Source organism: Amphiura filiformis, chromosome 14 (genome assembly GCF_039555335.1).
Source record: "Amphiura filiformis chromosome 14, Afil_fr2py, whole genome shotgun sequence".
In the NCBI taxonomy this organism is placed as follows: Eukaryota; Metazoa; Echinodermata; class Ophiuroidea; order Amphilepidida; family Amphiuridae; genus Amphiura; species Amphiura filiformis.
The window spans coordinates 50,049,861-50,066,263 of NC_092641.1; the positions used below are offsets into that span (position 1 = coordinate 50,049,861).

At 36.1% G+C, this 16,403-nt stretch overlaps 1 protein-coding gene across 3 annotated transcripts in view; it reads right to left on the reverse strand.

Annotated features, from left to right (window-relative positions):
* The window catches only part of LOC140170248 (uncharacterized), a 244,712-nt gene that overhangs the window by 40,278 nt on the left and 188,031 nt on the right, over positions 1-16,403 (reverse strand). Inside the window, exon 5 of one of the 3 annotated variants that reach the window (XM_072193583.1) lies at positions 1,125-1,566. The exons of 1 other annotated variant lie outside the window; for it this stretch is intronic. In XM_072193583.1, the coding sequence (XP_072049684.1) occupies positions 1,126-1,566 (441 nt within the window). In that variant the 3' untranslated portion in view covers position 1,125. Of the gene's footprint in view, positions 1-1,124; positions 1,567-10,930; positions 11,372-16,403 lie in introns of those variants that run through there. One more of the 3 variants, XM_072193585.1, reaches the window with a different exon arrangement.

Genomic DNA, 16,403 nt, shown 5'->3' on the forward strand with positions numbered 1-16,403 from the left:
ACAAGAGAGCAGAGGATGGCGTAACAAGTTGGACAAAATACTGATGATGATTAGATTGGTACAAGACAAGACATGCTGAGGCTTTTATCAGTGGACAAAAGACAACCCCAGAAGCCAACTGATGATGATCCAGAATATCATAATGAACAATTGATCAAGTAAATGTTTTATAAAACTCATTAGGTACAACTGCTGTGACCAGTCCTCAAAATATAAGCAAAATTTCTACCAAATATACATTAAGACATGAGGTTATAAACCACTACTAGGACTGAGCGATGCATGGAAATACAACAAGGAATTATATGTTTGTGGGCCATCCGAAAAGGCTGCACTGGAAAAGACCAAGTTATACTGCAAAAAAAAGTACATCATGGGTTTTGATACTTCGAAATGGTATATTTTCTCTCATTATATGATACTTTGTTGAGAAATATTACCAAAATACATCCGCGCGGCATCCGTTTTCATCAGTAAATATATTCAACATACCTAATTGTAACTTTCAGCTTTGAGGGTGCACTGCCATTTTAAGGTATATAGTTCAGTGCATAAAACAAGAAAAGTCTTGGGTTAACCTGTGTTGAGTTTTTGATCATTTGGCATCTAAAGCATCTAGTTTCATCTAGTATTGTTGTTATTGTTAACTGTGAGAGTTCTGAATCATCATACTGAAGTATTTCATACTTAACTTCATAAAAAGAGGATTATAAAAATGACATTTAGGCCTACATAAGAAAAATGTAAGCACAGAAAATGATATTCCTTTTGTAGTTCTCACCTTTCAATGCTGAAATCAAGAATGTGCAGTTCTATATTGGAGCAGGTATTTGTGTCAAAAAGAGAACAACTTTTATTAATCCTAACGCCCTCGCTACTTTTTGGCGAAGGGGAAGGAAAGAAGGAAGGATGAAAGAAAGAGAAAAACAGTTGCGGTTTTGAACCACCGACCCCTCGGGTGCCAGACACGTGCACAGGCCTACCTTGCCACCGGCCAAGCTTTCCGCGACCATATGACTGTTTCCACAATCGCATCACGTGGGATAGTGAAGTGTGGTTTTGTGATGTTTAGTATGGTTAGGGTTAATCAAACTATTACATAGAATTTAAAAAAAGAGCCTCACTTTATGTCACTTGTTTTGCTGAAATCACACGCATTTTCACAAGCTCGGAACGTACACCTAATGTGATAGACTTCGACACAGACTGGTTATATCTTTTCTCATAATACTCTATAGACAACAAGTCTTCGTTAACAGCTAAAATAGGTGCAGCTTCTGCAGGTGGTTTCTTCACAAAGACATAGTTTGGTTTTCCTCTCGATTGTGTGGTAACTGTCTTTCCAAGGTTAAGCGCTTCAAGCTCATTGGCTGCTTTCAAAAACTGCGCACTGGTCATCATGTGAAGAAAGCGCCACACGTTGCGTGTGACTTGAGGCGTAACAACCGGTCCTTTCGTTTGTAGAATAGCAGCCATTATGTTCCGTAACGTCATCTGCGATAGGCCATGTAATTGTCGTGAACCTCGCTCTTCTCGGGGGCCTTCTTCTTTGATATGATGTTTGACCTGAATCAAGATAAGTGTATGAACATATTTAGTTGGTGTTTGATATGATATATAAAAAGGACGCCACAAAATAGGAGGGGGGCTGTGTTGTAAACTATGTACGACACCACCAGACAACATTCGCAAGATGTGCTTTGTTTTGTGTATTAGACAGGTTTGATGTACCATATACTACAGTTGCTCCAATGGAGAATATTTTCTAGTACACATACTACATATATTCACTTTCAGATACTATACTGTACATTTAATTTGTGCAAATGAATCCAGGTTCAAAGAATGTTCCTCAATTGTATACATTCACAATGATTTCCTTACTCTAATACAAAAATAACTATTCATACATCACTCAAATCCTAACCAAATAAACAACCACAATAGGAACTAATCTAATCCTGCATAAATATAGACTTTGCACCAAATGTACAGACCACCTTAAGGCGACGAAAAAAGAAAACCCTGTTCTACGGGCCCGACCGACCCAGATTTTGAAGAAATTGGGAAAAAAAATTCCTGTACAAATGAATACCGACCCAAATTTCGACAATTTCAGGAACAATTTTTTTTTTTGTATTTCCCCAAATTGCAAATATTTACAGAATTTGGTGATTTTTTGGGTCATTTCCCAAAAAAAACACCTAAAAAACGACCGACCGACCCTACTTGAAAGGTCCGTCAGCCCATAGAACAGGTTTTCTTTTTTTCGTCGCCTAAGAGTCTCAAATCAAATATGTGACCCAGCACATCGAAACACGGCAGTTGTCGGAAAACCACATTTAAATATAACAAAGAAAAAGGGCCTTGATAAATAAAGAATATAATAAGGAATTTGAACTCTATTTGTCACATAACATCACCATTCTACATGCAACATTGATGGAAGAGGTGTCATTTTAAAGCTTAAAAGCAATCCTCTAGCTTGGCAAAGAAACCTACAAGTTCATTTTTTACGACAACTGCCGTGTTTCGATATGATGGGTCACATATATGGAACAAAAAACAAAACCCGCAATGAGTGTACGCTGCTATGTAACCGATTTCTACCCATGAAATACAAGATCCCTCAAAGACCAAATGTGACACGATCTGGTCCATGGGGGCCAAAGGAGGCATTTTTGAAAATTGAGTTACTATAATTATTACCTTGTAGTAACTTTAGGCTATCATATACTGAAAACACCAAAGGTCTAGCATACTTAGTTCTAAAGTTATGAGGTTTTGTGATGTGTATTTTCTTATGTATCTTATTGTTTTTTACACCATATTTTTGGCTTGATCTCAGTTTCAAATTTGCCGCCTTCGGCCCCCATGGACCAGATCGTGTCACAAATCATGTAGCTTCCACCTTAAAGAGTATTACCTAAACAAACTTTCCCCCTCCCCAAGACAAAAACACATTTATTCCTTATTCTTTGGATATAAACTTATAACTGATTATGAAACATGATTGGGTAATGACTATGGTTATTAGATGCACATATCAATGGAGAGGTAAAGGGTACAAATCCAGGAGGGATGGGGGGGGTACTCAAGTTTCATTTGGGTATGGGTGTGCCACTTTTGAAAGTGGACCCATCAATATACCAATTCTTCAAGAAATTTAGACCCATCAATATACCAAAAATCAAAACTTTCACCCGAATTTTACCCAAATTGTCTTGTCAAAATTTTGGCAAAATTGTGTTATTTTCAGATACAATTCTGAACAAAGGACCCATGTATATACCAAAATTGGCCTAGCATAAGGGGTTATTGATATACCAAAAGGTTGAAAATGCTACTCATGTTTGCAGCACTGTGCACATCCCCAATTGGTCATTTGTATACTGAGTACCCCGGTAAAAATGCAATTTGTTTAAAATATGGGTTATGCAATTTTCGTAGAAGGATGATTCTGCTGAAGACATTGTGGGATATGCTGAAAAATAAGCTATGCAGCAGAGATGAAATAATGGGCTGTTCCATTTAAAATCCACACTACCCCTGTAGAAGATTTTGGAAATATCTTCCACAGAGAGAGTAGGAATTTCAAATGGAATGAATACATTAGGCAGCTCCATTTGAAACTCGCCTCCCTCTGTAGAAGATTCAGGTTGAATCTTTCTTAGAGGGTGTATGAAATTCAAATGGAGCTGCCCAATGTGTTTGTTCCATTTGAAATTCATACTCCCCATGTGGAAGATATTTCCAAAATCTTTCACAGGGGTAGTGTGGATTTCAAATGGAATAGCCAAATGTAGTAGAGATCAATAAAATGAAAAGCAACACTTCGGAATGTATTTATAGAGATTAATTTGATTGATTTATCATCTACAATCTTACAGCAACAAAATAATAATAAATACAATAAAATGCTGAGAAAAAAAAACACTTAAAAGGGCATTTCATGATCTACAACATCATCCCACCACTTTTCTCTAAAAAAGTTAAGATTTTTATATCACTGGAAACCTCTGGCTACACAATGTTTATGTACAAAACAATTCTTGCAGATTAATTCGTTTTAGCAAAGATACTGTGAATTCGTTCTGGTATACCAGAACGAAATTACAACACATTGTCTATGGAGCAGTGTAATACACACAATCATGCATAAATCGCAAACGCAAAATCGGAAACAACTGAAATTTTGGGAATAAGCTTTTTCGTGGATATGTACTGAAGAATGTCATAGAAAGAGGATGCTAAGATCACGGAATACTCCTTTAAGATAAATACCCAGCAAACACAAAACATTTAAATGTCAGATTATATAAATGGTATAAAACATTTAATAATATTCAAAAGCATTTTTGAAAACATGCTGCAAAAGATTCTAACATAATGCTATTTATGTGTTGACAATATATTTTGCAAAACTGATTGCCAAAAAAAAGCATTTTGCAAAAACATTTTGACATCATTTTATAAATGTCGTTGCTGTGTTTTTCATTTAAAAAAACATATTCATGACCTTTATATAACCTAACATTTACACACTAAAAACTACGGGGTTATATTTTCAGTGGTCATTTTGAATTGACCACGTTTGGGGTTGTTTTGACCCTTCAAGGGGGTTGTACTGTTTTAATTTGACCACATTCACGAGGTCATTTTAGCCACGCACGAACGTGGTCAAAAACTTAGTGGTCATTTTGCCGATACCGTCGCGCATTGATATCAGTTTCAATCTTCCGCTTTGAAAATCTCAATTCATAAATGAGTTTAAACATGAGCTGCAATTATAGTTTGTTGATTAATAAATAAAACTAATTTTTTGACCGGTTACCCAATTTGTCAACTTTATAATGACTTGCATTTCGGAACTATTTGCACACACGGTGTGCATCGGCTCACGTGGTAACATCAGCGCCATATTTGTTCTGATTGTGCAGCTCAGCGGATTGTCGTGTGTGCTTGTCTGCATGATGTGGAATATGAAAAGTTAGTTGAAAAGTGAGACTGCAAGGATGCATAGACCCTTGTCTATGCACGCAGATTCATTCCAATTTCATGCTGTCGTGGCTGGTGTCTTGGCTGCAGTTGTTATAAGCTTATATCATGTAAGCTTATAATACGTGAACTGTCATAGGCGATGACTGACTGTGTGTGAGTGTGATACACAGATGCATTTTGCAGTTTGCTGTTTATGTAATGCTTTCTCTGTGCAGAAACACACTTATGTCCTGGTGGGACCAGCATGACCATAGGCCTAGGGCCTACTAAAAAAATCCAAACAACCCCTAAATGTGGTTATTGAGTAACCCTATAAAACAACCCTTTCAAATGGGTCATTAAATTTGACCCAAATGAGGTCATTAAGTAACCCAATAAGGCAACCCTTTTGAAGGGGTCATTTCATTTGACCCAAATGTGGTAATATTTTGACCCCAATGGGGTTACTATTTGACCCAAATGCGTAGTCATTGCAATGACCCCGACCAATGGGGTCAAAATGACCCCGTTAGTGGTATGGTGTTTAGTTGATAACTATGCTGGGGTCAAAAATGACCCCGTTTGGGTCATTTTTTGACCCCGTAGTTTTAAGTGTGTACATGAGTTGTGTGATTGCTGGGTTGGCCTACCTATACACTTTAATTGTCTTATAAACCAAATTTAAAATTCTAGTAATTCTAGATATATGAAGTTAAACATGACAAACTTTTATACACTGTCAAAACACTGTTTCACATAATATGCAATTACTATAAAACACTACATGTACTATGCTCATATTTATCTATTATTATTATATAGGCAACAGTTAGGCAAAAAAAAAAGAGTATCCTCATCCAACCTACCTTAATAGGAACATCTGAAAAAAAAAAACCCTTTTTGTTTGTTTTTGAACACAAACTTGATTTTTTCCAAAATTGTTGAAATCCTGCACATTTTTTAAACAGTGTTTTTACACATCTAAAACATGAATGAAGTGGTAAACAGGAGAGAAACATAATCCACACATATTTGGGCTATTAATTATGCTAAACTAGGCTTATATACATACTGTATTATATACATACTGTATTTTAGCTATGCCCATTAAAAAATCATATCAAAAAAATCTGACCGACTAACCCCTTCCCCCATAGAGCAGATCTATGGACAATTATTTTTTTGGCATTAAGTGTAAAATTGTACTTAATTGGAGAGTTCAGGTGAAAAACACAATATATGCCATCTTCATTTCTGCATTAAGGGGGCACCAACAGGGATGAAGATGGGCAACATGTCCATTTCCTGACAATCGATCTGGTCCCTGGTCCTTGGACAGGTGGCCGAGGGCTTGCATGCAGTATTGAAAAAAGGTTTTTTTTAACTCTTTTTATGACATATCATCATCCATGCCAAAAAAATCTGTTCTTTTATTGGGGGGTGCTAAATGTATACTCTTTAAAACTATGATAAAAAAACACACATTTTCTTGACAAATGTTTGCCTATATCTCAAATCAAGAAAAACAGAAATATCGGTTTTTGCTCAATTAAACTAATGGGTTTTCTAAAATACAGATTTGACAATTTTTGTCAAATTAGTCCCCATTAAAATTGCATTTTTTTGTTTGTTTGTTTGCCCTCATTTCATTTGCCCCTCCCAAAAAAGTTCTGGCTACGCTACTGAACATGGCGACAATGATGCTGGACATGTAAACATATTTTAAACAGCACTCCACTTGTTAATTTGTTCTGATCCTTCCCAATGGAAAAGTTGGCATAAATAGACATGCACTTCACCATTAGCTGGCATGTGTCCTCCCACACACCCCGACACACACAAAAAAACACATTTGGGCTTTGTCCCTCCATCAGAACAAAAAAAATATTTTGGGCAAAAGGTTCCAAATTTATAGGAAAGTTTCAGACCCAACCCCCATTTCACTATGAACCCCTCCTCCTCCCCCTCCCATTGCATATACATGGTGCCACCACTGAGAAAATGCGAGAATGCAAATATTATGAAGTCTTAGCTACCTTACATATATACAATGACACTTCAGTAAAAAATATATATACATACAAAGCAATCTTACATTTTAAAAATTACATTATTAAATAATTATTCAAATTCATCAGGTGTATTTTTCATCAGGGGTCATTTTTATGTAATTTGACAACAAGGTTTTAAATATCAAGCTCTTCTGCTCTATAAGTACAACCAAGTAGAAAGCTGAATTTAATATACCTAAATTAATTAATAACATTGATTAACTTAACATATGTTAAAAATCACAGAAAAATATTGATCCATTTTTACACATACTGGCTTTATGTTCCAGATACATCACCCTGTGATGTACGAAAAATTATCTTTGATGAATTTTTTTAAAAAGAAAGCTTGATCAGCATATCTGTCAGTATGTTACAATGTCAATTCAATGGCATACGCTTCAAAAATTGAACAATAACGCATCACATACATAAGTGACAGATAATAATTACATATCATTAATAATGTCGACAAATTAAATCTGGGACATATGTGACAACCTTAGCAACACAGCTTTGGAACATATTGCCAATTTGCTTTAAACTTGATTTTCACATTAATTGATTTGCTCAATATCTTCAATGTGCACTACTATTTGATACAACAATGAATTAATAATGCTGTACTTTTTCATAACTACGGTACTGTACTCTTTTCCTCTTCTTTTTTTCACGAAATAGTGCTTTGATTGCTACATGTACAGCGAGCTATCATAATAAGTCATAATTTTTTTTAGAGTACGTCATCGGTTATCACAGTACCAGTGCAGCAAGTCCATGTGTGAGTGGTCGAGCTTTCGCCAGATGTGTATCTGACTTCATCAGGACTGATAATACCGTAACTTCCTGTCCAGAAAGACTATCTACTTAGCTGTTATTTTATCATGTTTTCTTTAATTTGCAGCTTTTCTGAGCTTTATGATAAATTTTATTTTTTACAAACAATACATATGACTACCAAATGGGCTATTCCAGGTGAAATCCACACACCCCCTATGGAAGACATGACCCCAGGACATGATCTTAATCTCCCACAGGGGGAGCAGATTTAAATAACTTAAATAGCCCAATATGACCAGAACGTGAAAGGTTTCCCATAGAGGGATAATTTACAAACATGTCCAACACATATATTTTTCTTTGGAGCTTTTCAAGCTTAACGATTCAATAATTATGTTTCAACCAACATGTATTTACAACATCTTTTTATAACAAAGCATCTAAACATGCGATAATACTCTTTAAGTAAAATAGTAACAATTACACCAATAAGAAAACTGATTTTATATTTATCAGGCCCCCAGTGAGTACCATGAAACAAAATGAATGTGACATTTGAATTTTCAAATATTAGGGCTAAGGTTTAAAGGGCATAAGTGTAGTTAACCTAAATCCTGATCCAACTGGGCCATTCCAGTTGAAATCCACACACCCCCGTGTAAGACATGACCTTAATTTTCCACACAGGGGGTGTAGATTTCAAATGGGGTTGCCTGAATGAGTGACTCCATTTCAAATTCACACCCCCTGTGTGTGAGATTAAGGTTATGTCCTCCATAGGGGGTGTATGGATTTCAACTGGAATAGCCCAATTTAATTAGCTTGGATGTCAGTTGTTGTTATTCTTTGCCTATGTGTGTATCCCCCATTTCTTTCTCCTTTTTTGAGAACCCATGGTTTTAATACTTGCACCATAAGGGCAATAAGGCAATTGAACAATAATAATAAACTGGCCATGTTGTTCCCTTTCAACGTATCGATAGAAAAGTCCCTTGCATTTGTTTATATACGATTAAGTTTGTTACACAAAAATATACAGCAAGATATACACATTGCTAAAATCTTTGCGATTTCATCCCCTCCTGGTAAATTCAACCTGGTATTTACATCCTTGATCAACACAAAGAAGATATCTTACCATTCCCAGAATCCTTTGCAACATGATATATCACCTCATTTTTTCAAAAGACACTCCCATTACTTCGTACATATTTCCCTTGTTTTCATTTTGTGAATAGACTGGCTAAACATGGGTCGATAGTCAAGAAATAAACACATTTTTGCCAGATCTGGATGTCCTCTGTTCATTGAGTTATATTTACTGTTGACACATGTTGCACTAGATAACAAATCAATACAGAAAATTGAAATTGAAGAAATGCATTGTGGGAAGTGTACGATACCTTCTCTGGATCAACGTACCGCCGGATAAAACAATAAAATATTCAGTTAATAAGCTGTTTTGCAGACAACACACCCATTTTAGCCAAATCATGCCTCATATTTAAAGTGATAGTCTTTGACACAGCCCCATGATATCTGGCTTCATAAAATTCAGTGGAACACAAATCATCATTCATCTCTAACACAGCAGTAGCTTCGACCGGTGGAGCCTTCACAAAGACTACCGAAGGATTCCCGCGAGAGCTGCATTGTACCAACGTCCCCAATTTAAGAGCTTCTAGATCACGGCTCGCTTTGATAAACTGATCCGACGTCATCATGTGTAAGAATTTCCACACATTTTTGATGACTTGCGGTATAACAATAGGTCCTTTTGTTTGAAGTATCGCAGACATGATATTCCTTCCCGTCATTGGGGATAGATTGTTGAGCTGTCTCTTACTACCACGACCGCATCGATTTAAATTGGTTCTTTTCTGGAAAAGAAAGAGAGGAAAATTAATTAAACTTTTAGCTGTATTGGACTTTTTGTGTGAAATAAACAGGCAAACGTTAAACATGCTATAACTTTCAGTGGTGGCAATATGATCTTTTTAAGGGGACGGGTAAGGGGGAGGTGAAATCGGTTCACCACCAGTCCTATCATAAGTCCTAAGATTCAGAAGTTCTAAGGCTCGCTAGGTTGAATGTTTGCTAGTACCCTAACTATAACCCTAACTTTAGGACAAGTGAACCCTTTTGCTTTATTGAACTAACAAACATTTTTTACAACTAGCAAACCTTATTTTCAGACTATTGAAACTTAGGACCATAGGTAAATCCCTCATGAAATTTGTAAGGGGAGCAAAAATATCAAAAATGTTTGCATGTTTTGTGACAAAAGTTTCAATGTTTGGTTCTGACGTGGCGGAACAGACAATCTCAAGTTGGAGGAGGGGGACTCCCCGGTCCATTTCCCATTTCATTGGTTCTGGCTATTTTATATTAGCCACTTTAAGACTGCTGTATAAACATATATCGTCGGCAGAGTGTAACACTATCGTAAGTGCAGTAGAATGCAATAGCTGCCATTTGCAACATTTCAATAAATGTACTTACTTTTAACCAATAACACTAGAAAAAACACCCAACTACATGTAAAGGTGATATCTTGGGGTTAGTTTGGTGGCCATCAGGAAAGTATACAGAACATCAACATTTTGCAATGAGCACGATGAGGGGATTGTGCTGCAAACAATAGGTGTTTTACAAAAGGCAGCTATTACATTCTACTGCACATACGATAGTGTTGCACTCTGCCGACGATAATTTTTTTATATTAACTAACACATTGCTCCACAGGCACTACTCAAATTAATCACATTAGAGACTGACAACTGGACCTGATCCAGTGAAAAATTAACAATTTTATTTTCTTGTATGATAACAAAAAGTCAACATAATTTTACAACAGTTGATTAAATGATACACATGAGCTCACATACATGAGATGTGTTAGCCATCACTCAATCAGTGAACTTGGTATAAAATCGGAAATCTCCGGATTAAATAGAAATTATAAAGAACTTAAATTTTACTGTAATTAAAGCACTTCAGGCTTAGTCTTTCACATGGTATTTTAGCACACCATTGAAAAATTGAGGGTATCTGTGGAGCAATTCACATAGTATGGTTTTTACGCCCCCCCCCCTTTGATGACGACACTTCAAACATACCCCTTAATTAATGAGCTGCTTAGCCGACAGAACACCCGTTTTGGCCAACTCATGCCTGACATTCAATGATATAGACTTTGACACAGGCTGACAATATCTGGATTCATAGTATTCCAAGGAGCACAAGTCTTCGTTCATTTCTAAGATCTGCAGAGCTTGAGCCGGAGATTGCTTCACAAACACATGCGCTGACTTCCCGGGTTTGTCCAATTTCACCAGATTTCCTAAGTTGAGGTTTTCAAGCTCTCTTCCTGCTTTCATGAACTGTTCCGTGGTCATCATATGGAGAAACCGCCAGACGTTTTTGATAACTTTAGGTGTCACAACAGGACCTTTGGTTTGCAAAATGGCCGCCATAATATTTCTACCTGTCATCTGGGACATGTTACTAATCTGCCTGTGAACGTTTCGTCTTCCTGTTGGATGATGCAATTTTGTGTTCTGCAAGAGAATTAAATTGTTTGTTTTAATTCAAACAAAGAAACAAACAAAAAACATATCAGTCTGGCACTCTGGGAACAAAGTATAAGTCCATGTGTACACCCTTTGCACAATATGTATCCTAATCATAGGGATCAATCTATTCCTATAACACAAGCAATATCCTAAGGGAGGACAGTTTTTATGGTCTACTGAGCTCAGCAATGCTTTGCTGTCTTCGATAGCGCATTGTATCGGAGAGGTACCTGGCTTTTATCAAAGCCCAAACCCATTAAAACCTGTAGCAAACTCTTTTAGGCTCCGCTCAATTGACAACTCTGCTCGATACAACGCATTGACCAAAATATCGATCAAATCAATTTTACGACCATGCTTGAATTAACAACCCCTTGAAACCTAATTACACCACTTTATATAAACATAAACTTACACATATTATTTACTTTCTATTGAGCGCAGACATGACCAGAGACATGCTTATTTAATGACCACTTGAGTAGTTGATGAGTGGGTCGTTATGTACTTACTGAACACAAAGGAAATTGATTTTGGTTTTACCATCGACCGTGTTTATAATCCTGCTGCTCTGCTGAACGCTCCGATAGATATCAGCAAACTTGTATACTGTTCGCTTGTTCCTATCGAACGCTCTAGCGTACATGAACCATTATCGAAGACAGCAAAGCATTGCTGAGCTAAGTAGACCACAAAAACTGTCCTCCCTAATACTACACCTAACATAATTTTACATTAAATGCTTATCCTAGCATTCAAACACTGGTAACATTCATTACTAGTACGGTACTACATCTCGCATGTTGTAACAATTTGAAATATAATTGATATGCTTCATGTGCATGTTATTGTATCGTGTTTTCATTTGATGTTCTATTTATGTTGTGAAAATGTGATCTTGCGGCACTTTTTCCTCTGGCTTCAGCGAAGTGTTGATGATAGCATCATGACGGCAATAGATTTGTTGGTAGTGATTAGGAAATTAGGACTTCAAATATGTTTCTTTACAATATTGACAGTACTACATTGTACAAATAAATAAATAAATCATCAGAAGGCAGTTAGGTAAATAAATCTGAAGGCAGTTAGGTTTCTGTGGATGTTTATATTCTGGTTCCTAATTCTTTCCCACCCTCCATCATCATTTCCTCTCCAATTTGATACTGTTAAAATAGGCGATCTTGACATACCTTTTTGACATCATTGCCTATATCAGCATGCTTCATCAGTAAAGAGCTACTTCATCAATGCCTATATCAGCAGTAGATAGCTACTTCATCAATGCCTATATCAGTAGTAGAAAGCTACTTCATCAATGCCTATATCAGCACTATATAATTATGTCAACAATACTTATATCAGCAGTAGATGGCTACTTCATCAGTGCCTATATCAGCAGTATATAATTATGTCAACAATACTTATATCAGCAGTAGATGGCTACTTCATCAGTGCCTATATCAGCAGTATATAATTATGTCATCGATACCTATATCTAGGGTTGGCGATTGAAGATAATTTTTTAGCAATAGATAAAATGTCATCATAGAGGTATTTTAATTGTATTCAAAAGATGCAGAAGCATTAGGAATGAAGTAAAACAGACAATTTAAGAAAGAAATTTACTTAAATTGGTAAAAAAATTAAAAAGCTGATTTAAATTGTGATTTAAATCATGCCAACCCTGCCTATATCAGTAGTAGATAGCTAAAATCATCAATGCCTATATCAGCAGTAGATATCTACTAAATCTACTTCATCAATGCCTATATCAGCAGTAGATAGCTACTTCATTAATGCCTATATCTTCAGTAGATAAATACTTCATCAATACCTATATCAGCAGCAGATACCAACTTCATCAGTGCCTATATCAGCAGTTGATTGCTACTTCATCAATGCCTATATCAGCAGTTGATTGCTACTTCATCAATCCCTATATCCGCAGTATATAGCTACTTTATCAATGCCTATATCAGCAGTAGATAGCTACGTCATCAGTGCCTATATCAGCAGTAAATAGCTACTTCATCAATAATTATCAGCAGTAGATAGCTACGTCATCAGTTCCTATATCAGCAGTATATAACTATGGCATCAATACCTATACCAGCAGTAGATAGCTACTTCATCAGTGCCTATATCAACGGTATATAATTATGTCATTGATACCTATTGGCGATGGAAGATAATTTTTTAGCAATATATAAAATGTCATCATAGAGGTATTTTAATTGTATCCAAAAGATGCAGAAGCATTAGGAATGAAGTAAAACAGACAATTTAAGAAAGAAATTTACTTAAATTGGTAAAAAAATTAAAAAGTTGATTTAAATTGTGATTTAAATCATGCCAACCCTGCCTATATCAGTAGTAGATAGCTAAAATCATCAATGCCTATATCAGCAGTAGATATCTACTAAATCTACGTCATCAATGCCTATATCAGCAGTAGATAGCTACTTCATTAATGCCTATATCTTCAGTAGATAAATACTTCATCAATACCTATATCAGCAGCAGATACCAACTTCATCAGTGCCTATATCAGCAGTTGATTGCTACTTCATCAATGCCTATATCAGCAGTTGATTGCTACTTCATCAATCCCTATATCCGCAGTATATAGCTACTTTATCAATGCCTATATCAGCAGTAGATAGCTACGTCATCAGTGCCTATATCAGCAGTAAATAGCTACTTCATCAATAATTATCAGCAGTAGATAGCTACGTCATCAGTTCCTATATCAGCAGTATATAACTATGGCATCAATACCTATACCAGCAGTAGATAGCTACTTCATCAGTGCCTATATCAACGGTATATAATTATGTCATCGATACCTATTGGCGATGGAAGATAATTTTTTAGCAATATATAAAATGTCATCATAGAGGTATTTTAATTGTATCCAAAAGATGCAGAAGCATTAGGAATGAAGTAATTTAAGAAAAAAAAAAACTATGGTATCAATACCTATATCAGCAGTAGATAGCTACTTCATCAGTGCCTATATCGGCAGTAGATAGCTACTTCACCAATGCCATATCAGCAGTAGATAGCTACTTCATCAATGCCTATATCAGCAGTAGATAGCTATTTCATCAATGCCTATATCAACAGTAGATAGCTACTTCATAAATGCCTATATCTTCAGTAGATAAATACTTCATCAATACCTATATCAGCAGTAGATAGCTACTTCATCAATGCCATATCAGCAGTAGATAGCTACTTCATCAATGCCATATTAGCAGTAGATAGCTACTTCATCAATGCCATATCAGCAGTAGATAGCTACTTCATCAATGCCATATCAGCAATAGATAGCTACTTCATCAATACCTATATCAGCAGTAGATAGCTACTTCATCAATGCCTAAATCAGCAATAGATAGCTACTTCATCAATACATATATCAGCAGTAGATAGCTTCTTCATCAATGCCTATATCAGCAGTAGATAGCTACTTCATCAATGCCTATATCAACAGTAGATAGCTACTTCATCAATGCCATATTAGCAGTAGATAGCTACTTCATCAATACCTACATCAGTAGTACACAGGTACTTCATCAATGCCTATATCAGCAATAGATAGCTACTTCATCAATACATATATCAGCAGTAGATAGCTACTTCATCAATGCCTCTATCAGCAATAGGTAGCTACTTCATCAATACATAATATATCAGCAGTAGATAGCTAATTCATCAATGCCTATATCAGCAGTAGATAACTACTTCAGCAATGCCTATATCAGCAGTAGATAGCTACTTCATCAATGCCTATATCAGCAGTAGATAGCTATGTCATCAGTGCCTATATCAGCAGTATATAACTATGGCATCAGTGCCTATATCAACAGTAGATAGCTACTTCACCAATGCCATATCAGCAGTAGATAGCTACTTCATCAATGCCTATATCAGCAGTAGATAGCTATTTCATCAATGCCATATCAGCAAAAGATAGCTACTTTATCAATGCCCATATCAACAGTAGATTACTACTTCATCAATACCTAAATCAGCAGCATATACCAACTTCATCAATGCCTATATCAGCAGCTGATTGCTACTTCATCAATCCCTATATCCACAGTATATAGCTACTTTATCAATGCCTATATCAACAGTAGATTACTACTTCATCAATGCCTATATCAGCAGTAGATAGCTACTTCATCAATGCCTATATCAGCAGTAGATAGCTACTTCATCAATGCCTATATCAGCAGTAGATAGCTACTTCATCAATGCCATATCAGCAGTAGATAGATACTTCATCAATGCCATATCAGCAGTAGATAGCTACTTCATCAATGCCATATCAGCAGTAGATAGCTACTTCATCAATGCCATATCAGCAATAGATAGCTACTTCATCAACGCCTATATCAGCAATAGATAGCTACTTCATCAATACATATATCAGCAGTAGATAGCTTCTTCATCAATGCCTATATCAGCAGTAGATAGCTACTTCATCAATGCCTATATCAACAGTAGATAGCTACTTCATCAATGCCATATTAGCAGTAGATAGCTACTTCATCAATACCTACATCAGTAGTACACAGGTACTTCATCAATGCCTATATCAGCAATAGATAGCTACTTCGTCAATACATATATCAGCAGTAGATAGCTACTTCATCAATGCCTGTATCAGCAATAGGTAGCTACTTCATCAATACATAATATATCAGCAGTAGATAGCTAATTCATCAATGTCTATATCAGCAGTAGATAACTACTTCAGCAATGCCTATATCAGCAGTAGATAGCTACTTCATCAATGCCTATATCAGCAGCAGATAGCTATGTCATCAGTGCCTATATCAGCAGTATATAACTATGGCATCAATACATATATCAGCAGTAGATAGCTACTTCATCAGTGCCTATATCAGCAGTAGATAGCTACTTTACCACACCTGTATCAGTATCAGCAGTAAATAAATACTTCATCAAAATTACCCCCTCTAACATACGCGTATGGAAACAGGAC